Source organism: Penicillium mononematosum (genome assembly GCF_028829835.1).
Source record: "Penicillium mononematosum strain IBT 11891 chromosome Unknown utg000005l:1.0-9366267.0:1.0-9372171.0, whole genome shotgun sequence".
NCBI classification, from domain to species: Eukaryota; Fungi; Ascomycota; class Eurotiomycetes; order Eurotiales; family Aspergillaceae; genus Penicillium; species Penicillium mononematosum.
Window position 1 is genome coordinate 5,473,584 of NW_026643275.1, and position 21,990 is coordinate 5,495,573.

A 21,990-nucleotide genomic window follows, 5' to 3' on the forward strand; every position below is an offset into this window, starting at 1 on the left:
TCATATTGCATTTTCCTTGTCGATCTCAAGATCGAAATGGGAGCTCCACTGCTCTGCATGTTGCAGACGGTGGGTTTATTGCATAGAAGATAGGCAGCATAACGAGATGTAACACAAATTCACCTGGAGTGTTGTATTGGTCCCTTGCCTCGTATAGTCACATTCCTAGTTACATGTCAATACGGACACTGGAGTATACATGATACGCACGAGAGACACGATGATCATACATGTATATTTCTCTTTCCTTGTGCAGGTCAATAAATACGGATTTCCGAAATAGTGGAAATAGTTGGAAGCCTAGAGGGAGTAAATTCGGAGACCTCACGTAGAGAAGACTGTCTCCAACATCTGCAACAAGACTTTTACATCCCAATCAGATTGCACTGTACCAACCCCCTTTCCTCCTATTACTCGTTACACCAACATGTCACTCCTTCAAGACATTGTAAGCCTTGGCCACTAATAGCTCTCATAATCGAAAAGTCTTACTAATCGATATCCAGGTCTTGATCATCACAGGCAGCGCGTCAGGAATCGGACTGGCAACAGCCACCGCAGCTCTAAGCCAAGGGGCTAAAATCCTAGGTGTTGATGTCTCATCGGCGCCTGTGTCACTCAGTGAACATGCAAGTTACAAGTTTATACAGGGGGATCTCACACATGAGGCAACACCGAAGCAAGTGGTAGAAACATGTATCAAAGAGTTCGGACGAATCGATGGTCTGCTCAACATTGCCGGTATCATGGACCGGAATTCCAGCGTCGATAGTCTTTCAGATGATATGTGGGAGCGATGCATTGCAATCAATTTGACTGCCCCAGTAAAGCTCATGCGTGAGGTAATTCCTATCATGCGACAGCAGAAGAGCGGAAGTATTGTCAACGTCGGGAGTAAAGCAGCCACAAGTGGTGCTGCGTCCGGCGTCGCTTACACAGCCAGTGAGTACACCTCTACCACGAATCGGAGTATGTATCAGTGTCCTGACAGTTCATTTTTCAGGTAAACACGGGCTGATGGGTGCAACCAAAAATGTTGCTTGGCGGTACAAGCAAGAGGGGATTCGCTGCAATGCCGTTTGTCCGGGTGGTACGTTCACCAACATATGTTTAACATCATATCTTGTGCTAGTCGCTTATTCTTTCTGATAGGAGTTCCAACTGGCATAGTACAAGCCTCCGATCCAACCACTTGGGACAAGGATGCACTAGCGACAATGTCGCATATCCACCAGGCACATGCTGCTGATAGGCAGGAAGGCCTGGGGGTCGAGGCCGAGGATATTGCCAATTGTCTCCTCTTCCTGGTCTCTAGTCAGAGCAAGAGAATTAACGGGGCGATCATTCCCGTCGACAATGCTTGGTCCGTGATCTAGTTCGAAATCCGTTGCGAACTTTGAGCCCGGAGGGGAGCTGAACCAGATTTCGGATTTCGAATCTTGTAGAGGCAATTGATATTTTATTTCTCCTAAGTATATAAAAGGTCTTGCCATCGAGTTTCTCGGTTATGACAAGCATGTGGCATAGGAAATCTCTGGGCGTAGACGAAACGCTTGAATGGGGAAATTGTACTTGCGTAAAGAAACATAAAGTCATCTAATTACGCAGGCAATATTCAATCAAAAATCCGAATAACCAAAACAAAGTAGCAAGGAAGAAAGCGGACTTGGCGTAGGATTCAACTCCAGACGACTTCCCTACCTGAGTTGCTTTAAGGAGAATCCAGAATCCGCAGAAATGACCACCAACAGAGACGATGAAAAATGACACACCAAGCCCAGTCAAAACTCCTGCCATCGCGAGGAAACCAGTGGATGCATAGAGGAGAGAACATGACAGGAGTTGAATGGAGTCCCTGAACCGGACCGCCATGCTTTTCACCCCGACCTTCAAGTCCTCCTCCGTATCCTGGCGCGAGTAAATTACATCGATCATGATAATGACCGATCCAATAAACAGGAACATGCACACAGTCGGTGTTATCTGTGAGAGAGGATCTAACCCGAGGCTGTGCATTGCCATCGGAATGGCCCATCCGATGTTCATCAAGGTAATCTGAGGATAGTCGGTAAACCGCTTGCCAAATGGGTATAAGAGTGCGAAGAATGTGATAATGAGGCAATCCACAGTGCAGGCCCATGGAAGGAATACCAAAACACTGCCTCCGCAGGCGAACAGAGCGACGGTGAGCAAGAGGGCATTTGACGGGGACACTGCACCCCGCGGCAGGGGTCGGGATTTGGTTCGAGATATTTGACTATCCAAGTCCATGTCGATGAGATCGTCCCAAACGCACCCCCGCTTCGAAGGAATATGGACCAGATGGATAGAAGCATGGCGCGGTGAAAGAGAACGGCGATTGGGATCTTCGTGGATGAAATGGATGCGCTAAAGGCAACGCCCACGAGATAAGGGGACGTATTAAGGTAGAACCCCAACAGTCGATGGATACGCATCAGCTCGGCATAGGGTGCTATTCTGGAGGGAAATGAGTCCAGGATTTTGCCCTGTGGTGGAGCTTCTTCCTTCTCATTTCGTCGTGTCATCGTGGCGTGTGAGGGTGGAATTTCGTGATGAAGCTTTCAAAATAACACTAGGCGACTGTGCGGAATGGGTGAAACGTGGGAGCAATAGTGGAAGAGGTATGTAGTAAAAGCGCGTGGAAAGCCTAGTATCAGATGATAGAAAGGGCCATAGAGATTTTGATGAAATACATCGGTAAGTATCACTATGGTCTCAGACAAGTCAACTCGTAAGTTTGAAATATTCATGTATCAGTAAAAGTGTAAGAACATCCCTTCATCGAGACCATTCCTTTGGCCCTCTTGGCTCCACTGATAGCCACTATGTGGCCAGCTGATTCTCATTCCATTTGGTGAGATTTTGTTGGCTAGTGGAAAGGTAGACGAATCAACTGCATTTGCTCAATTATTTATTCCTATGTTTATGTAGACTACATATGTATGCAACCCCCTAGTGTGTTTTATGCGGTGTTTGGCTGGCCAGCCTTGCGCCTTTGCCTTTGCCTTTGCCAATCAATTTATGATATACTCCGTGTATTGTAGATACTAGCCGGGTCCACTATTTATAGAATAATCCTATGCAAATAATTACTGATATATAAATACGGAGTATAGTCTCATGGGGTTCATGATCGACGCGGGATACGTGCGTAGTCTTTGTACTGACACCGTCACAAGTTTTATGTATAAATCAATCATGTATAGGTTCCTTTACAAAGATATGCCACAATGTGTCTTACCAAAAGTGGTTCACGAGATGGTCGAATGCAGATACGATCCAAGCCAAGGGAAAAACAAGAATAGAGCCAGAGAAGACACCCAGAGTAGCGTCCACTGCCGCTGAGGACTGTCTTGACCTTTGGGAAGTTGTGCCACACTCCCAGCCTCCAGCCGCTCCGGCCGTGGAAGAAAATCAATAGTGTTCCCGCCAGCCAGAGTCTTGACCGTCCGGTTCTCTATGAGACCACCAACATATTGGAACACATATCGACCCACCAGGGCCTTGAGCCAGTTGTCTCGGGTATGGAACCGAGCTCCAAACCTTGACCGCTGGTAGGTACTTTTCGCAGGTTCATATCGTAGAGTCTTGTATTCCTGGAGCATTGTCTCGATGCAACTCTCCGAAGGCTTGTGCAAGTCATCCGCGTGAATCATCCGATTTATCAGAGACGCGAGGACGGCAACATCTTCAATTGCTGTGTTTGCTCCTTGTCCAATATTCGGTGTCATCTGGAGACGAAGAAATTTTGTTAGATAATGTAAAACCCAGTTCATCTAGGGTAGCTTGCAGATCTTACCTTGTGTACGCTATCTCCAAGGATAACTATCCGATTCAAGCTCCAGGTTTTAAAAATCCCTTCCTCAAGTGCCGTCATCGACGCTACCACCTTGGTCTTCCAGAGGTCACCCACGGTAATATCCCGCCATATTACCACGTTTTGCATCTTGCCACAGAGATCCGCTGCGTCATTGGGAGAATACCGAGGAGCATTGGGATAAGTGTAGACACGGTCCAATTTTTGAATGATGAACCAAAACACCCGACCATCCTTTCCGTGGAACGTAATCACGCAGAACTTGTCGCCGTAATGGTTTATATGCTCTCCGCTTCGAAGTCCGGGTATTGGTCGCGATATCCCAAAGACACATGCATACTCAACCGTAAGAGCTAACGAGAAGAAATGCAATTAGTTCAGGTCTTTAAAAAAAAGCGGATTCAAGAGGAGGGTGCTGCCTACTTTCCCTTTCTTGGGGTGTGATCATTCCAGGATATAGTTCATCTGCCAGTCGCCACATTTCGGAGCGTATACGACTGTGGACACCGTCCGCACCGACAATCAGGTCTCCTCGGAATACACTTCCATCCTCTGTCACCACGCTTGCACTGTCGCCCAGCAGTCGCACTTCGGATACCCTCTGGTTGGTGATGATATTTGACTTGTCGGGGTAGTTCTGAAATAAAATTTCAAGAACCTTTTGTCGGTCGAGTGAGACGATGGGGTACTTGAATCTGGATTTGAGCAGTCAGAATACATGTGGGGTATCTAATTCGAGAGAAGGCACTGGGTAAAAACCTTTCGTGAATTGCCTTAGGCAGGAAACTGCTAAATGAATAGTCGTCAGGGAAGGAAAGATGCATGCGATTTATCGGCGCAGTGAGCTTTTCCAGACTTTTGTAGAGACCAAGTTGATCAAGTATTTGTGCTCCATTAGGCCAGACTCCAATAAAGGCTCCTTCCTGGGGAGCAATTTCCGCTCGCTTTTCAATAACGATATGGTCGATATTGGCCTTGGACAAGGAATGGGCTAATGTCAACCCAGCGATAGACCCCCCAACAATGATGACTTTGAACTTATGTGCCTCCATGCTTTCTGCCATGCCTGCGTTAGAAAGATACGAATCCTTCTGATGCTGCATCTAATAATGCTGGTTGGCGGTGAAGAATGTCAGAGATAAGTCTGTTGACCCGGACGATCAAGGATGAAGCCCTGGAGCTATCTCCAAGTTACAAATCACAGCACGGAGTACTCCGTGTCCGTGGACCCCTTCATAGGTATTGCAATGCAATTTCTTATTTAGTTGCCTTTATTACACATTTTTCTTTTCATGTGGTTGTTTTTTTTTTTCCTTTTTCCGTTTTTGGCTCCTTATTTTGTGTACAAAATGTGCATAACTCTCGCTCCTTGCAGATACTCCTTTTCATCAACCCTGTTTATAACCTTTCCTTATTGTACTGTGACACATTTCAGCCACTTTAAATTGTGATTTTGTGATCGATCCTTATAATGACCCTAAAATATAACACTTTTGAATATAACCCAACTGTCCTCATTATCAACCCACTGGGCAGTACATCACATTCCCCCAACGACACCTTTTCATTTGGGTATCACACTTCAAGCTGCCTTTCCTGACTTTGCCTTCTTCTTTTTCTCCCCTCAGCATTGGCCAACTCCTGACGACGAATGACGTAGTAGCAGATCGGATAGGTAAAATCAAGAACCAAGGTCAGGCCGATGTAGAACTTGCACATAGGACTTTCAAACCAAGGTCCTGCAGCAACGCCAGTGAGGTAGTAGATAGTCAACTTAATGAATCCACCAAACGTAGCGACCGCTCTCAATAGCCTTTTGCCATGTCAGCGTCACAAAATGGAACGGCTGGCTTTTGAACTTACCAAGTCAACAAGGAAGCACCGCGGGTACTATTGCGGGAAAGAATCTGAGCAATTGGCCCAAGGCTCGCCAGTGTCTGGCATAGCACACCCCCATAGAAAAATCCCAAGTCAGGCCCAACCTCCCGCGCAAACGAATATTGACCGATGGCAAAGCCAACAGTCACTATTCCATAGAGGAAGTAAAGGTTTCGTTGAACGAGGGGGAAATAGTCCCACTCATTGTGCGCATTCTTGATGATAAAGACGATGACGATGCAATGGACCAAAAACCACATTCGAACTCCTCCTTCCCAGTGGGCACTCGCCTTTGGGTAGATAAAGGCATAGATAAACTCCCACCCAATGTCATTGCAGAGGGGGAAGATACCTGTGCTGGGGATCTTGTCTTTTTGCGAAGTGCGCAACATGCTGAAGTAGTTCAAAGTCCAGCAAATTCCAGCTAAAATTCGGGAGAAATTCCGCGACCGATGCCAAGGCATCTCGGTGCTCTAGAACTGCGGAGAGCAAGCTCGCTTCCTCCATTGTTTGTGGTTTGTATGGAAGACCTCAAATGAGCAGGCGTGTCAACAGGATAATAGGAATGAGAACGGGTGTGTCCTCAAGTCCAGGACATGGTTTTACTTTGAGGGGCTGCGATATCTGGCTGGTGGCTAGCTGTAAACTGCAGAATGGATGATCCAGAATATTGCGTGAGAATGCAAGGACTGATCCAATCGACATTTTTTGTCAGTCTACTGGGTTGAACGGACTTCGACAAACTGCTTCCGAGCATAATTATGCTGGGATTTGTAATTGGAGTTGCTGAAATATTGCTCATCAGCACTGAGTATTAAGATATTATTTTATGTATCCCTTGATCGTCACTGCACATGCTACCTAGGTACATAGCTGAATCAAATTTCATATGCATACCATACCGTACACTAAGGCGTATTTTACTTTGGGTCCGTCCCGTGCGGGCCGAGACGGATCCAACGCTAAATGTTCCAAGGTTCGCCCAACGCAAGTTACACAATACCGTAAGCCCTGCCGAGCCAAGTAGCCGATCTCACGATCTTAGTCAAACTTTCACTACTCGTATTACTGGTACTCCGTACATACTAGTAGTTTCGTTTTGAGTACCTTAATTTACAAATACGTGTATTTATCAGTTACTATGTCCTGTTTACAGGACAGGCCATAATCAGTCTGTAAGTGCTCCGTACAAATTCTAAAGAAGATTGAACACCGTACACCGATATAGAGAAAATCTCGTCAATACAGTTTCGTGATTATGCCACTTGAAATAATGCCTAACTCGAACCCAATTTGTGCAATTGTTCCTCCACATGCGCCCATGCATCCGTTCGTAGAACACCGGTTAGCCACCAATTCCCACCAGCATCTTTCCCTATTACCGAAAGAACATTGCGGAATGAATTTCCCGAGTGCTGAACCCCATTCACATAGCTTGGCTTTCCTTTCTTCTGGGTGTTCTGCGAGCTTGACTGAGCGGAGCTTTGTAATACGGCCGGCGAGAAGTCCATGTCAAATAGACGGGCTTTGTGCCAGTTGGAGCAAGACAGAAGCATCATTTGAGGATCGCCCACCAAGGCAAGATAGCCCGTCTTTTCCATCGTCTGCATTTGCAGTGCTGTCATAGCCTCGACCTGCTCTGGAGTTCGCTGTTCTGCTACTGATTCTCGAATCCGCAGAGCAATTCGGCCTAATGGTTCGTCGGTAATCTGCTGGCCCTGTAGAAAGGTGGGTGACATGCACAGTGCGTTGCCCATGTATGCACTATCTTTGGACATGAAGGATTCATGCAAAGATGTTCGCAGGTTTAGTGCATTGTTTACCAGGATAGTCTGGTCCGTCCTAAGCCCCAGTGCGCCGTAAAGACTGCGCACCCACCATCCCAACAGCACGTCACTTTCACTCACGAAAGGCACTGGGTTTCCTTCGCTGCTTGAGGCAGCGGAGATCTCGCTCGATGCTTGCTGGCGGAGGTTCCGCAAACATGCGGCGGGAATACAAATGGTGCGTCGCTCCTCCTGGCGATACCACAGTCTGTCGAAGATATTCAGTCCGATAAACCATAAGAACTCTTTCCGACCAAACACACGGTTGAAGTGCATGTACTTTTCCGCTGGCGTGCGTTGGCCGAGTTGTGTGAGCGGGTCTGATCGGAATCCTTGTAGTTTGGGAATTGCCTCTCGGTTCCCTTGGAGTACAGCGGTCCATGCATTCAAGATTGTTGTCATCCCCATAACATCTGCTAAGGTGTGTAGCCATGTGATAGTAATTATCGTGGCATCACTGAAGGTGATAACGTGTATAGACAGTTGGGGTCTGTCCGAATAGATCCAGTCATCGATGTGGTTGGGGGCATCTGCACTGCGTAGTAGAGGGCTTAATTCGTCGGGGGATGGAAAGACGGCGGGCGTGCCGGTTGCATGTGGTATTCTGGCCTGGAGTGGGTGGTCGGCGATGCTTGTCTCATGCTGAGCATTGGTCATGTTGAAAGCCGGCCTCGAGGCATCGAAATGCGCTGGAATGTGATATTCAAGTTTTCCATCTCTCTATGAGGCCGCTCTGGTCAGCATCAAACGTGTAAGTCGGAGATCAGTCTCAAACTACCCACGTTCATGCGCAATCGAGCTCCCAGCTGTCTCCAATCTTCCATCTCGAGCAGCTGATCGAGGGCATCGCGCAGTTTTGATATATCCAACACATCATCAAATTTGAGCGAAACGTCCAAAACCGTGCCGCGCATACATAAAGCAGTATTCCAGAAATGGAGAGGGATGATCTCATCGCTCGGCACGGTGGTAGGTTGAGGTGGTTTTGTGCTAGAAAAGAACCCCATGGTCGAATCAATGTTTGTTAATAGATAGTGTTTCAATGGAGAGAAGAGGCAGTTCAAGCGGTTGCTTTTGTACAGACATGGTACGTATAAAGTCGTGTTTTCAATTTGGACCCTATGTATTGAAAACAGTGGGCCTTCGATATGCATACGAATGCATGTACCAGTATGTATGGATGTATACAGCCAAGGCGGCGTATTACCTGTTCAAGTAAAATGACGACTAACACATACGATGTATACCTACCTAGGTAGGTACTTCCAAGGTTACCTTCGGTACTACTTTCCTCTTAAATCAGAATCAGTTCCTCTCCACATCAGCGTTCAGTCCGCTATCTCTATATTTGCAGCAAACCAGCAGGGGACTTGGCCTGGGTTGTGAATTGAAAGTTACAACGTATAAAATACAGCCACTTGCAAATAGGTCCACAGTGTATATTTCGGTGTAATGTACTACAAACGCACACGAAAAATGCCATCCTCTGTCGCATGGGTCTCGGTGTAGGTTTATGAGAAATATTCCAACAGGCGAGGGAACGAAACTCCCAAATTCTCAGAACAGGTCTCTCTCGAGTTATCCGGTCTTTACTCCCGGCGAATCGACGAACCCAGCATATAGATGCCTTCTAAAGGATGCTTCTTTGCCAAAGCATCATCCTGTTCCCAGTTGTCGACCTTCAACTTCAGCCCTGTCTCTTCCTGCACACGCTCCCACAGCCGGTTCCAACTAGCTAGGTCGTGATAATAGTATGGCAGGCGTGCGTTGGTGGCATTCCCGATGGCTTGGTCCCGACACGCCACGACTCGACACACGATGAGCGATCCGGCCTTCGGAGCGAGCAATTCAAGTACCCTCTTTGCCACCTTGATTTGTGTATCAAAGTCAAAGACATGAAGGAAAAGCGAGATATAGACAATGTTGAGCTCGCCTGTCAGCTGAGTGACCAGAGCAGATTTATCATCAAGGACATCGGCATCAATGAAACGCGACTTGATGGTTGGGCGATCCATGAACAGGTCGAGGCCAAGCTCAAGGAACTCAGGACGGAGGTCAGATCCATACAGGTTTTGCGATGGGGCGCCGTCGTAGATCTGGATTTTCCGCATTTATTGTGGTCAGCCAGCTCTAGTCAAGTTGGGGAAAGATGCAATGGTCGCGTGCTATCATTTGCTCGACGCCACTCACCAATTGTCGCAGTTCCTGTCCAAACGCGCATCCCAGGTCAAGTAGCCTGTCTCCCTTCTTGACACGGTCAAGCATCTCCGGATAGCAGGGTGACGATGCGATGCTCAGCTCGAGGAATGAGGCTTGTCCAATACAGGCATAAGGGAACTAACGCGTAGGGAAATTTTCATGTCAGTCAATAACCCTTGGATGTCAGGAAAGGTGGACTCAGAGGAAAACGCACAACTGCAAAGGCACGGTCTCTCTACATAGTGTCAGCGAATGTTGTCGTTCAAGTTTGGGTTGAGCCACAAACCAAGTCTTTCACATGTTGCAAAATATTATCCGCTGGGATCTTGCTATACTTCTCGAGAATCGTTCTCGCTGGCTCGTTGACCTTAGTCAACTCTGTACTGTAGAGGCTCTTTGGGTCAAAGCCGCTCTTGACGGCAGTCTTGAGTTGAGAATCTGGATGCATGATGGGTAGGACTTTCGGAAAAAAGAGATATTCTGCTATCACTCAAACTTGTAAAAAGGAGCTTTTAGTGGGACTATAAAAATATTCAACAAGGCAATGGGTGTGTCATTTGGAGATTAAATACATGTCTTTGGCGGATCAACGCAAGAACCCCGAATAGTACAGGCTTTGGGTAAGGGAAATGCGGTGTAGAAAGGCCCACACAGAAAGAATAACGAAATATGAAGTGAAGGCAAATGCAAGGAAACATTCCGAAAGGATGTGGACGTAATCGGGTGGAAGCTAGCGTGGATTGTCGGCATATACATCATATGCACGATCATGCGCACACGGGATGTAATGATGGTGAGAGTCCATACACTATGTGGCTGGCTGAAGTTGTGCATTAATACGAAGTACTCCGTAGGAGATACCAACATGACGGGGACAGACTTGACGGGGACAGTTTCAGCTGTAGGCATGCTGGGCTATTGCAAACCGGCATTAAATCTGCGGCCGTATATATCAAATATCAAGATTGATAGTTCTATTTGCGAAAAAAGACTATATTGTCGGCCTGAGTGCTCTAGCTAGAAGACGCACAGTTCAGATCCAGCAAATTTTCATCAACCTAAAGTTAGACGAAATAAGTCAGTAAATGTGTTGTCAGCGTTGCACCAATCTTCAAGATAAACTCACATTTGTGCAAGTGAACTGATCATCCCCATTGGGGCTAACAACATCGATGTTACTAGCCTTGATATTTGAGCAGACCTGTACAAGTCAGATGGTGAGATATAACAGGTAGTGTTCCAGCACTTACATCGGGACTTGAGCAGACAATCGTTCCCACATCAGGGTCACGTTTACCAGAGGTGACACCCTTGAAATTCTTGAAGACAATATCTTCGATGGCAAGTTCGCTCTGGGTGGTGTATGTGTTAGCCTTCGGCAACCAGAAACAAATCAAGGCGCTGCTATCAAGGTGGAATGATAGGAAATAGGGACAAAGGATATTGGTGGACACCTACAGGGAACTCGTTGCAGAGAGTCAAATTCTTCTGGCCATAGCACTGGGTCACTTCGATGGCATAGTCGACATTATCAATGGTCATGCCATCGTAAGTAATGTTCTTCACCAGACCTGATCCGCCGCCACCCTGTAGATCGGTCGACATCGCAGCGGAAGCCCCAGGCCAGACCTTGATACGCGCACCATCCTTCATAAGATTGTTAGAAATATAATCATGTCACTAGTGGGACTAAACCTACCGATGCGTTGAACATGGAGATATTGTACACGAGCACGTTCTGCACGATATCAACCTCGCCCGGGTATTGGCCCAGAGAGCCAACGGAGATACCGTGCGAGCCGTTGCAATGGAGGTTTTGGACCAGAATGTCGGTAACATTGGGCTTGAAGGACACGCAATCTTTGAGGTTGTTAGTAAAGGAACATGGTGTCTAATTTTTTTAAGGGAGCCGTACCATCTCCATTGTTGATCACAGAGTTTTGGATAACAACATTCGTCGAACGGTAAAGGTCCCTACCGAATGTATTAGTTAACTCGAGCCATCTCCTCGTGTAAACGCATATGACCTTACCATCCATCGGTGTTCTTGGCCTCATTCTCACTGCTGCTGTACCCACTGATATCAATTCCGTCGAAAAGGACGTTTGATGAGTTTGCCACGAATTGATACCACTGAGGCGAATAACGAAGGTTGAGAGGTCCAATGGTACCGCCATTTAGCCCAACTATACCAACCAGAATTGGGCGCAAGATGAGGGGGTCCTCAGCATATAAGTCATACCAGACCTGACCATTACCATCCAGGGTGCCCTCGCCGTAGATATTGACATCCTCACCACCGATCTGGAAGAACGTCGTGGCATTTTGGAATATTTGCTTGAACGAATGTTCTTGCCAATAATCAGTGTCATCGCTAAATTGGACGTGTCCTTGGATTTCTATTATAGCTTGGGTAAGTACCAACTCGTCTCATACCCAATGCGCATTACATACCGAGGTCCACGTGCTTCAAAAAAGTCATGTCAAGTGCCTTTGCAATCGTATACTTCTTGTCGGCATCGAAGACGACCTTTCCTCCATTGTTGCATTGCTTCAATGCGGTAAGAACATTGGCTGAATCGTCGCGGCCATCGCCATGGTTAGCTACATGACAGGTGCGAGTTCTGGCTTGGCTGCCCGGAAGGGGCTTGAACGGATGGTTCGGCTGGCACGCCTCGCTTCGGGAGTATTCCTTGGCCTGAACTGCGACGCTGAGTGGTAACAAAAGCCCCAAGGCCTGGGTCAAAGTATTTGAAATCTTCATCGTCGGTGTCAAGAGAACCTACGATTTGTCTTAGTTGAATTGGCAGTCTCCTCGACTATAAACACCGTTCGGGCACTTCCAGGACAGCTTATATATAGTCTCGTCATAGGCAACTTTATTTCTCTGTTACCCCGGTCTAACTGGGGGTGAACGCTAAGCACGGCCCTTTGCGGTCATGCGATGGGGTAACCCCATCTCGTTCAAATTGCTCCGGGGAAACAAGCTAGCAACTCCACGAGATGTGGGGAAACCGGGGCATGGCCATGGCTTGTATGGTGAGTTTCCGTCTCGCTGGAGAGCGGACCGGAGATTAAATGACTGGCGTTGCGTAAGAATGGTCCCCAGGCAAGTCTGATAGGAGGAATATTTGAACGATTTCCCCGATTGGGAGGAAAATCCCGGATAAACTGGCAAGCCTTACCAGAGTCCCTAAATCCAATACATTTCAAACAGATGAAGCTAACAGCACCCTAGATTTCCGAGTAGCAACCATCAACAGAGGTCAGTTGGAGTTACAAGACAAATACTACTGGAAATTCTTCGGAATTCTCGACCATGCCTCGCAGAAGGAACGGAACCAATCATTTTGAAACATGATTTATATGTACAACACCTGTCCAATAAAAGGACCAGATTCTCAGCTCAGAGATGAAACAGCGATCATCTCAAGCGAGTGAGCTCGCTCAACCCCAAGATTCTCCTAGAGATTCACCTCGGCGCGGGTGAAAGGTCCCTATAGATACCGGTCTAGATGTATTCAGGAACACTCTTTCAAGCTCCCCTGCCATCAACACAGAATATATCTCATATCTAAGTCGATTTCTCAACAGCCTTCTTGACGGTGCCCTCGGCCGCCTCGGCGGTGGCCTTGACGGAGTCAACAGCTTCATGCTCAATCACCTTGGCGGCTTCGATGCTCGAGTTAGACTGGTTGCGCTGCCACAAGAAGATACGAGTCACCTGGACGGCACCCACGCATCCGAGGAAGAAGTTCACAGCGGCGAGCCTATAGAGTTATGTCGTGTTAGCATTGGTGCCCGGCGGGTCTGGTATCCGGTTAGACATACAGGATGTTACGGGGCTTGATGATCAGGCACCAGCGAGTCCAGATGGCACCAGTACCCATCAGAGCAGCGTTCTGGGTGAGGGAGAGCTTCTCAGCGGGACGGGCGAAGTCGGAGATACCGGCGATGACCAGGCACCACTGTCATAGGGAAATATGTTAGCCACGGTGCTCAGCAGGTACATGGAAAAGCCTTCAATATACGGCGGCGTTTGATAGAGATATAGTATTCGGAAGGGTGGCTCGGGATATAGATGGGATATCAAATGAGTAAATCGAGTTATCGTACCTTCATAACCGGGGCCCTGCGGAACAGAAGTTAGCATCAATTCGTAGTGGCAAAAGCACAAGAAATGTAGCTTTATTGGAGATCTTACCAGAAGTGGACAGTCTTCATACCAACAGGGCTGTTCCATAGACGCTGGAAGGCGCTCTGCTGCTCCGCAGCACCGGCTTCGGAGCTCTGCCAGCGGAAGCTCTGAGCACCCGGCCGGCGGAATGGCGCAGAGGCATTGCGGAATGCAAAGCGAGCGTTGTTCACAAAGCGGAAACCCACGCGAGACGACATGGTGGTAGCTGGGATGGTGGTGCTGGTGAGAGAGAAGATGGGAAGAACGTCCGGTGATCGGTGGAAGGGGGAGTTTTCCGTCGGCGAGCGTAGATAGCGCAATTGACCACCACAACAACAGGTAAGTGAATATATAGTCAATTGAAAACGAATGGCGTACTATCAACTAGTTGGTATAGTCTACTCCAATTAATTCTCCCTCATTTACTGTCTCTCTTGCGCTGCAACTACCTACCTATGACGCTTCGGCAGAGGTGGAAGCTGATGTAAGCATACTGCGCTAGGTGATATCGGGACTAGCGGGATTATGGCTCTGCGCAGCGAATCAACGCCGTCGTGAATAATGCACTGCATCGCAGACTGTCCAGCAAGTCAATCCCACTGCTCCTGCGCTCATCCTCCCGTGGCTCATTCGAGACCTCAATTTTCCTAAACTTTACATCTGCTTGACCATTCTGCCACCATGTCTGGCAAGTACGTTTTCACTCAAGGCCTGAAGGAGCTCCGCTTCCTCTTCTGCCAAACCTCCGAAGCGAGCGCGGCCACAAGGTGCGTACACCCCGACCCAGGGCGAATGGCCTCTCAGCTCATTGATTGACCTTCTTCCTTGCCTACAGGTCGTTCTTGAACCGCGCCTACCCGACTATGAAGAAGCACAACCCCCAGACTCCCATCATGATGCGCGAGGCCTCGGGCACTCAGCCCCGAGTTTACGCCCGATATGGTATGACAGGACACCTATAAGCCATTTTGTGGGCTCTTTAGACCAGCGAGTCAAGCTAACGTGGTGTTCTTCTCAATAGCTTTCGGCAAGGAGAAGCAAGAAGCGTTGTCCGGTAAATATCCCCCGCCAACCATAATTTTGCATCAAGTTGCAATACTAATTGATGTTTCTAGGCCTGTCGGACACCCAGATCGAAGAGCGCATTACACAGTTGGTGAAGCAGCAGCTATAACTCCCTTTTGTTTCTCTGCAGATCTATTTTATGCCCCCGCGTTCCCACCGTCCTACGCCCATCTTCTGTACCTATAGATGAAATCGAAGCTCATATCCAAAACAAATCCAATTGAATTACTTCCGTGATGAATTGATGCTATCTCTCATAACGCGCTACTAGCATTGCCAACCTCGCCAAACCGATACTGCGCCCAGCTCATGCTCCCCTCGGGGGAACGTCCAGATCCTCTTCCCCAGATCCTCGCCCGCAGCACCAGCCCCAATATGAATAGGCAGCAAATGCTCAAAGGAGGGATGAGCCTGGCGTGCATCTGGTCTCTTCATCAGCTCAGCCATGGCCTTCTGCCGTCCAGCTGGCGCAGTCGTCACCGCATCCTTGAGCGCCTCGTCGAAGCTAACCGCATAAGGCATCGGGGTTGAACTGCCAAACGTAAACCGCAGATCGCGCAGGTTATGCACAGCCATTCCAGATACAATGATCAGAATGTTCTGCTCGCGAAGACTCGCGACTGCCTGTCCGAGCCGGTAGTGCTGGTCTGGGTCTTCAGTGTTGAAGAGCGAGACTTGCACGATGGGAACGTTCAGTGGGTTTGTTTCTGGTTCGAAGGCTGCATTGTCCTCGTCAGCGTTGGATATCGTTTGTGTGTAAATTGTCACATACCGCACTTGAAGCTAGCCCAGACGCCATGGTCCAGTCCGCGCTCCACGCCCTCAGCCGTGATGTCGGCTTTCTTCAACAACCTTAGCACTTCGTTCGCTACCTCCTTGCTACCCACATTTGGGTATTTCTCTTTATAGTAATGGCCCGGGAATCCATAGAAGCTAAACCCCGTTAGTTGGGATTTGCAAGTTTGGGGCTAGGATTTTGATATCAACATACTCATAGATCAAATCCGTCTTCTCGGCGGTATTCACCTGGATCGTATTTCGACCGGCCTGCCAATGCGCGGAGAATACCACGACAGCTTTCGGCTTGACCTTGGTGGTTATCTCGCGCCCAATCTCACCGAGCTTGCGGTAAGCCGGGTGGTCGACCTCGTACATGACGTTTGGCTGGTAAGTATAAAATCAACATTTTGTTCATGGTAAGAACCAGAATATAGATAACTCACCCCACCATGGCTGAGGAAGTAGATGGGTGTCTTCATGCTGGGCTGTACGTGACCAGTCGTGACTGCGTCTGGTTGTCCCTTCACTGTCGCTGCTGTTGCTGCAGATGCTGACGCTGATAGAGGTACCGCCGCTGAGCGCGCGGAAGACCCAAAAAGGTGTCGGAGACCGAACAGATTGGCGGTGTCTCCCCAGAGTAGGGTAATAAGTATAGCTGCGAGGACGGTCAAAAGAGAGACAAGAGCGAGTTTCTGTCCGCTGAATGAATTAGGTGTTCGTGTTTCCGTTTCGTTATGTCGGCTTGATTCGGAAGACATATATGGCTTGTTTCGATTAGAGCTAGCAATGTACTACCTTGCAGCGCTCAACAAGGCGGCCTTATTTATATTTAAATGCAAAGGTAAGAAAAGAAAAGCACGTACTATGTACGGTACTAGAGCTGATTAATTAGATGCTCTTAGAAGCACAGAGAGCTGAGCATTGGAAATTGAATCCACAAGCTGAGTGGCAGTGCGGAATTTGGCCGCTGACAACCCATATATCCGCCCTGCAGCATTGGCTCGGATTTACGGGTATCTGAAGGCACATCAGGTTATTTCGATGTTTGGATATTAATACATTGTACAGGTAATAAAGTTGGTCAACAATCCATTAATGTATACAGATGCTACAATCAGTTCTTGTCCGTTCCAGTCATGCGCATCCCATTCGTAAAAAGAAGAATAAAAGGGGAGGAAAGAAGAGTGAGAGAAGAAAAGAGCAATTCCAATCGGAGAAGAGCATTGAAAAAAAAAAAGGATAAGAGGGAATAAGAGATAAAGTAATCATGCAGTTCAGGAGGTAGAAGGGAAGCGTTCTTGACCGGGGTAGAATACACCAAGCGCCGGTGATCATGAAGGGAAATGCATACATCCAAGCCAAAGCGTGGCAAATCACCAAAGGACGAAAATATCCAATCACATGAGAACGCAGTCCCCATCGCTTTGCTTGTTAACAGCTGATCGTGAGAGACGAGTCTTTTGCATTCGGCTTCCACCCTTCTTAAGGTCTTCAAGACGTTCACGAGCCTTGGGGAATCCTTGGGCTGAAATAAAGAAGAAAAAGTCAGCTGTGCTTAAAGCGGAAAAAACAGTAAAATGGAAGTCGACTCACCAGCTGCGCGCCAGTACCATCTCTTTGCGTCTTCTAGGTTAGGAGTAGCGCCGATGCCAACCTCCGTGAAATATCCCATAGCATATTCTGCCTTGGCAAGACCGGCGGTGGCGGCCTTTCGAGCCCACAGATAGGCCTCGGTGTCGTTCTGCTGTAGAATTCCCTCTGATCCGGTGAGATACCATCCACTAAGGGCGAGTTCACTCTGGTGTTCACCCTGTGCCGCGGCACGAGTGTACCAGATGATACTTGTGCGGTTGTCAATGGGACATCCCAGCAGGCCGTATTCGTAGGCAGCACCAAGTCTGAATTGAGAGAACTTGTAGCCTAGCTCGGCAGCTTGGTGGAATAGCTGGGAGGCATATTGCTCGTCGCGGACGATGATGTCATTGCCGCCAGCGTTTTGATACATGAGAGCAAGCTCGTGGAGAGCATGCGGGTTTTCCTCGTTCGCACGGTCAGCTGCCCGCTTGAGCCATGATATACCCTCCCGGGGGTTCCGAGCTTGACCGAGCAGCCCCTTTAGATTAATCATTCCCATCTTGTACATTGCGGGTGTATCACCAAGCGCAGCGGCACGCTTGTACCATTGAACGGCCTTGAATGGATCACGTTTGGTACCGCCACCTTCTTCCTGGCCGATCTCGCAGCATACAGCCACACGGTATGCAGACTGTGCGTGTCCTTGTTTCGCGGCAGAGTGATATAGTGAGAAAGCTTCTTTGGGATCGACTTCGAGTCCCATTTGGCCCTCACCGTGGCAGTCAGCCAGGAAAAACTGGGCTTCAGAGTACCCGGCTGAAACAAGCTTTTTGAGAATTTTATGCGCATCGAGCACGTACTTCTCCTTGGCCTTGGCTTTGGTTTTCGGATCGAGTCTGCTGTTGTCCCCTACGAGAACTGTGGATGCCTCGACTAGCTTTTGGGCGAGTAGAAGTTGCGTCTTCTGGTCAGAAGGATTGGCTCGCGCCTGCTGTTGCAGCCGCTGTATCTCTTCAATCGTGACAGGCGCCTGAGCCGTTCCACCAGGCACCATCATTGGCTGTGGGGCAGCGGGGGCTGGGGTCGATTCAGGAGCGCTGTATTGCCGAACCGGCGCAGGCTTTGATGCTTGATCGTGGCCGGGGCGGAACGGGGCTGGGTGGTGAGGAAGAGCATCGGGATTCTTGTGAGGATCTGGCATCTCGGCCTGGTCGTGGGAATAGACTGGCTGGTTGTTCCGGACCGGGGAAGGGCCATGTGAGTAACCAGCGTAATCTTCATACCCGTTCGACGCATACCCAGCAGAGCCTGGGTGGTCACGGGAAGTTTCTCCAGGAATATCAAACTGGAATCCCGCATTTTCAAACTGATTGGCACCAGCACCGTCTGGCTGTCGGAAATCTGGTTGAGATTGGGAGCGCGCAGTGTCCACCCCGTTGGGGGGATACGCGTAGTCTCCAGGCGAAGAAGTCGGAGCATGCACTGGTTTTTTGACCGGTGTTGTTTCAAGTCCCATCTCATCAATCATGGCGCCCTGATGAGGGTCTGGCATGGCATCAAAATTAGGCATATCGGGCTCATCAGCAGCACCGCCGCCAGACTCATAATAGCTATCCAGAAAGTCCTTAGGAGCATATGAAACACGACTGGCGGGCTCGGGTGGAATCATCAAACCAGCGGGGGGGGATTATCAGGCCTGGGTCTATATCGTTGGGGGCACGAGACCGCGGGGGTCGCATACTTCCAGCAGTACCAGGACGCATAGGAGGTTCGCCCATGGAGCTCGCTGGGTAATCTGTTTCTTGGTAAGTTGACTGGCCCGGGTAGAGTGGTGCAGCTGGGCCGAGCGGCATCGTTGCGCTTCTAGGTGGTGGAGGCATAGAGGGGCCCATGGAGTCTGGATACTCTCTATCAGGTCGACCCGGTCTGCCTGAGCTAGCAGCTCGCACTGGACCCATTGGATAGCCACCTCGGCCCCGCCCTGGTGGAGGTCCGCGCGGAGGTTGCTGTCGCATATCTGGCCGTCTTCCATTGGAACTTGAAGTGTGCGGTCTAGGCGGGCCCCTGCCATTAATATCCATCGCAGCCATATCTCTCTCTCTAGCCCTCGAGGTGGCGGACCGCGCCGATCCCTTGGGTCTCTAGGGCCTCTAGGGTCTCGCGGGTCTCGCGGGTCTCTGGGCGCCCCTCGGATCTCTTGGGTCTCGACTTGGGAAGGTAGGGAAGGGATTGTCGAATGCACCGCCTGGGAGTGGGCGCGCACCAGCTTGAAATCGATTAGTAGGCGCTTTGCGGTCTCTGTCGGAATTTACATACGTGTTCTTGACCGCGATTGTGGCGGCGGTCTCCCACCAGGAGGATAGCCACGCCGATCATCGTATCCAGGTCCTGGGGGTCGTCCATTTCCCGGGCCTGGTGGGCCTGGTGGGCGCATTGAGCGTGGCTGGGATTGCGCAGCAGGATATGGTTGCGAACCGGAGGAGCTGGACTGGTAGCTGTATGCGGCATCGTCGTAACCCGGGTCGTTCTGCTGATAACTATGGCTACTCATGCCACCGTCGCTGTATCCTCCGTGGGAGCCATCTTGCGAATATCCTCCTGGCGATGCCATAGAAGGCGGAGGGGGATTATTGTATTGTCGCAAAGGTGGCGGCCTCTGCGCCTGATGTTGCTGGGGGTATGACATGGCGCAAGGCGACGAGCGTACTATACAATGGTGATTCAAGTAGTCTTCGAGGGCGTTTCACGGTCGTACAAATCTTGTGGGTAGTCGCATGCAAGGAGGGGCAGCTCGGTAAACTCCAGGGCTCCAGGCTCCAGGGCTACAATTTGGTGTTAGCACATCCATTTCACGATCCATGGATATCCTGAGTAGGCAACCGTTGGTACTCCACATTGGTCCTTACCTCGCGCAATGCCAAACCACGTCAAATGACCAAGGCGCCTGTCGCAAGCTGATCAGACACCTGAGTAGGTCAGGACGGGTCCAAAGTTGAATTTGAAGGTGTTCAGAGTAAATGAAGCGGGGGGCAGAATGATTTAGGGGCGGTCGGAGCAGGTGACCTTTAAATTAAACAGTTCTTTTGACCCACAACTGGACACTTTTGCATATTTTCCCATACACTTTGCCTTTCCCTTTTTTTTTTTCATATGGATATCCAATCTCCTTTTGTGCCCTTTTAGACTAACTACTTTGGTTCATTTTCTGGGCTTAGACGGAAAATAGAAAATTCAGTGCCGTCATAGATGTTCCTATTATTATATTCCCACTTAAGACTACACCTCTCTTTGATGCCTTGATACGATGTATAGTTGTTATATACGGATTATTCTTTCTGAAGATAAAGCCCGCGATTAGAAATTAATTCATCCCACTCGGTGCCTGACGATCAGGGGAGGGGGGGGCGTTCGAAAATGGGGCCGGGATTCTGCAGACTTTCTTGTCCTGCAAGTCCATCACAATCAGAATTTCAACTCTGACGGAACTTGTTGGCATCCGGTTGTTCTTTTTTAGCAACTGTACTCTGTAATGCTGGCCATCTGCCATCCGACTCCATAGCTTCAGGGCCCCGGCGTCAAACAATGATGACTAAACTACAACATACCTAGGTAGACCATGTGGCCACCCGCGGTGGATGCAATCAGGCACCCCTTGGAGGGCTACCCAAGGTTGGATAAACACGTTGGTACCTCCGAGGTATGGGAATTGTGCAACATAGTAGGACATGAGAGCATAACAGTCACCACATCTGTCTCGGAACAATTCCTTAAGACGTCACGATCAAAGTGACAAAGGTGATAAAAGTGTGGGAGGGAACAAGAAGATGTGAGACACGCTCGATCGGGCAAAGCGTAGTACTGCGCCACATCGGCTGCGCCACGCCGCCTCCAACAGCAAATGAGAGCCGCGATGATGCTGATGATCGCCATCACTCTCAACGTCTCGAGTTACATCTCCCCGAGTTATCCGGGAACCATATCGTCATACCGAAGTCTTGAATCGGTAATCAGCGTCCGCGTTTCGGATTCACCATGTCTCGCGCCGGATTATGGGCGAAGACTATAGCCGGGTAAGTGATACTCGCCTGTACCGCGACGAAGACTCGTGCTCACAATCCCTTCTCACCATAGTGGCCTTCTCATGGTCATCGGTGGCCCCGCTCTTGTTGAGTATATTCGACCCTCCGACGAAGAGCTTAGGAAGCGATACAACCCGGATCTGCAGAAGCGCGCTGCCGAACAGGGGGACCGCCGGGCACAGGAATTCGATGACTACGTCCATAAGCTGAAGGAGTGGTCAAAATCCGATAAGTCCAGTATGTGATATGCCCGCTATTTACCCTAGAGATGATTCTGCGAGATCGGCTCGCTCGGGCCTGAAAGTGCATCCGTAGCTAATGGTTATGACTCCAACTTTTTAGTCTGGTACGCCGCTCAAGAAGAATTAGACCAAAAGCGAGCAGTTTTGGAGGCAAAGCGCGCACAGGAGAAGGAGCAAACGCGGACGCAACGGGAGGAGATGCGCAAGGAGATGCTGGGTGAAAAATGATTCTCCGACTAAGCCTTATCGCCTCTACCATTGATCTGTGATCATGCTGTGTCCACACAGAGGATTTGATCTACCTACGATCTACCTACACCTCTGAACCTCC

At 49.2% G+C, this 21,990-nt stretch overlaps 12 protein-coding genes across 12 annotated transcripts; 3 read left to right on the forward strand and 9 right to left on the reverse strand.

Annotated features, from left to right (window-relative positions):
• Positions 1-427: 427 nt before the first annotated feature.
• On the forward strand, positions 428-1,376 carry N7519_010248 (SDR family NAD(P)-dependent oxidoreductase; the record flags this gene model as incomplete). Its single annotated transcript, XM_057297021.1, has 4 exons — positions 428-448; positions 507-942; positions 1,004-1,090; positions 1,153-1,376. The coding sequence occupies 4 exons, from the start codon at positions 428-430 to the stop codon at positions 1,374-1,376; spliced, it is 768 nt and encodes a 255-aa protein (XP_057144903.1).
• A 220-nt stretch (positions 1,377-1,596) lies between these two features.
• Positions 1,597-2,546, reverse strand: N7519_010249 (uncharacterized protein; the record flags this gene model as incomplete). The annotated part of the gene is made up of 2 exons (XM_057297022.1): positions 1,597-2,213; positions 2,297-2,546. The coding sequence occupies 2 exons, from the start codon at positions 2,544-2,546 to the stop codon at positions 1,597-1,599; spliced, it is 867 nt and encodes a 288-aa protein (XP_057144904.1).
• A 726-nt stretch (positions 2,547-3,272) lies between these two features.
• Positions 3,273-4,902, reverse strand: N7519_010250 (FAD-dependent oxidoreductase; the record flags this gene model as incomplete). Its single annotated transcript, XM_057297023.1, has 4 exons — positions 3,273-3,752; positions 3,821-4,191; positions 4,262-4,533; positions 4,598-4,902. 4 exons carry the CDS (start codon positions 4,900-4,902, stop codon positions 3,273-3,275), a joined length of 1,428 nt encoding a protein of 475 aa, XP_057144905.1.
• Positions 4,903-5,413: 511 nt separating this feature from the next.
• On the reverse strand, positions 5,414-6,180 carry N7519_010251 (uncharacterized protein; the record flags this gene model as incomplete). The annotated part of the gene is made up of 2 exons (XM_057297024.1): positions 5,414-5,651; positions 5,702-6,180. The coding sequence occupies 2 exons, from the start codon at positions 6,178-6,180 to the stop codon at positions 5,414-5,416; spliced, it is 717 nt and encodes a 238-aa protein (XP_057144906.1).
• An 813-nt stretch (positions 6,181-6,993) lies between these two features.
• Positions 6,994-8,549, reverse strand: N7519_010252 (uncharacterized protein; the record flags this gene model as incomplete). Its single annotated transcript, XM_057297025.1, has 2 exons — positions 6,994-8,262; positions 8,325-8,549. The coding sequence occupies 2 exons, from the start codon at positions 8,547-8,549 to the stop codon at positions 6,994-6,996; spliced, it is 1,494 nt and encodes a 497-aa protein (XP_057144907.1).
• A 582-nt stretch (positions 8,550-9,131) lies between these two features.
• N7519_010253 (uncharacterized protein) lies at positions 9,132-10,189 on the reverse strand (the record flags this gene model as incomplete). Its single annotated transcript, XM_057297026.1, has 4 exons — positions 9,132-9,638; positions 9,733-9,879; positions 9,956-9,976; positions 10,028-10,189. The coding sequence occupies 4 exons, from the start codon at positions 10,187-10,189 to the stop codon at positions 9,132-9,134; spliced, it is 837 nt and encodes a 278-aa protein (XP_057144908.1).
• Positions 10,190-10,754: 565 nt separating this feature from the next.
• N7519_010254 (putative extracellular exo-polygalacturonase) lies at positions 10,755-12,505 on the reverse strand (the record flags this gene model as incomplete). Its single annotated transcript, XM_057297027.1, has 8 exons — positions 10,755-10,799; positions 10,868-10,942; positions 10,992-11,093; positions 11,200-11,388; positions 11,441-11,601; positions 11,657-11,715; positions 11,774-12,140; positions 12,196-12,505. 8 exons carry the CDS (start codon positions 12,503-12,505, stop codon positions 10,755-10,757), a joined length of 1,308 nt encoding a protein of 435 aa, XP_057144909.1.
• An 810-nt stretch (positions 12,506-13,315) lies between these two features.
• Positions 13,316-14,136, reverse strand: N7519_010255 (mitochondrial pyruvate carrier family protein; the record flags this gene model as incomplete). Its single annotated transcript, XM_057297028.1, has 4 exons — positions 13,316-13,511; positions 13,573-13,709; positions 13,858-13,873; positions 13,946-14,136. 4 exons carry the CDS (start codon positions 14,134-14,136, stop codon positions 13,316-13,318), a joined length of 540 nt encoding a protein of 179 aa, XP_057144910.1.
• Positions 14,137-14,492: 356 nt separating this feature from the next.
• N7519_010256 (L51/S25/CI-B8 domain-containing protein) lies at positions 14,493-15,092 on the forward strand (the record flags this gene model as incomplete). Its single annotated transcript, XM_057297029.1, has 4 exons — positions 14,493-14,685; positions 14,754-14,860; positions 14,940-14,972; positions 15,034-15,092. Exons 1-4 carry the CDS (start codon positions 14,600-14,602, stop codon positions 15,090-15,092), a joined length of 285 nt encoding a protein of 94 aa, XP_057144911.1. The 5' UTR covers positions 14,493-14,599.
• Positions 15,093-15,274: 182 nt separating this feature from the next.
• N7519_010257 (DODA-type extradiol aromatic ring-opening family dioxygenase) lies at positions 15,275-16,521 on the reverse strand (the record flags this gene model as incomplete). Its single annotated transcript, XM_057297030.1, has 4 exons — positions 15,275-15,702; positions 15,756-15,916; positions 15,975-16,147; positions 16,207-16,521. Coding segments are annotated over 4 exons (1,077 nt in total), but the record flags the coding sequence as incomplete, so codon positions are not given.
• A 639-nt stretch (positions 16,522-17,160) lies between these two features.
• Positions 17,161-19,846, reverse strand: N7519_010258 (uncharacterized protein; the record flags this gene model as incomplete). Its single annotated transcript, XM_057297031.1, has 4 exons — positions 17,161-17,288; positions 17,357-18,992; positions 19,080-19,604; positions 19,655-19,846. 4 exons carry the CDS (start codon positions 19,844-19,846, stop codon positions 17,161-17,163), a joined length of 2,481 nt encoding a protein of 826 aa, XP_057144913.1.
• A 1,524-nt stretch (positions 19,847-21,370) lies between these two features.
• Positions 21,371-21,887, forward strand: N7519_010259 (uncharacterized protein; the record flags this gene model as incomplete). The annotated part of the gene is made up of 3 exons (XM_057297032.1): positions 21,371-21,408; positions 21,470-21,654; positions 21,760-21,887. The coding sequence occupies 3 exons, from the start codon at positions 21,371-21,373 to the stop codon at positions 21,885-21,887; spliced, it is 351 nt and encodes a 116-aa protein (XP_057144914.1).
• Between the last annotated feature and the right edge of the window lie 103 nt (positions 21,888-21,990).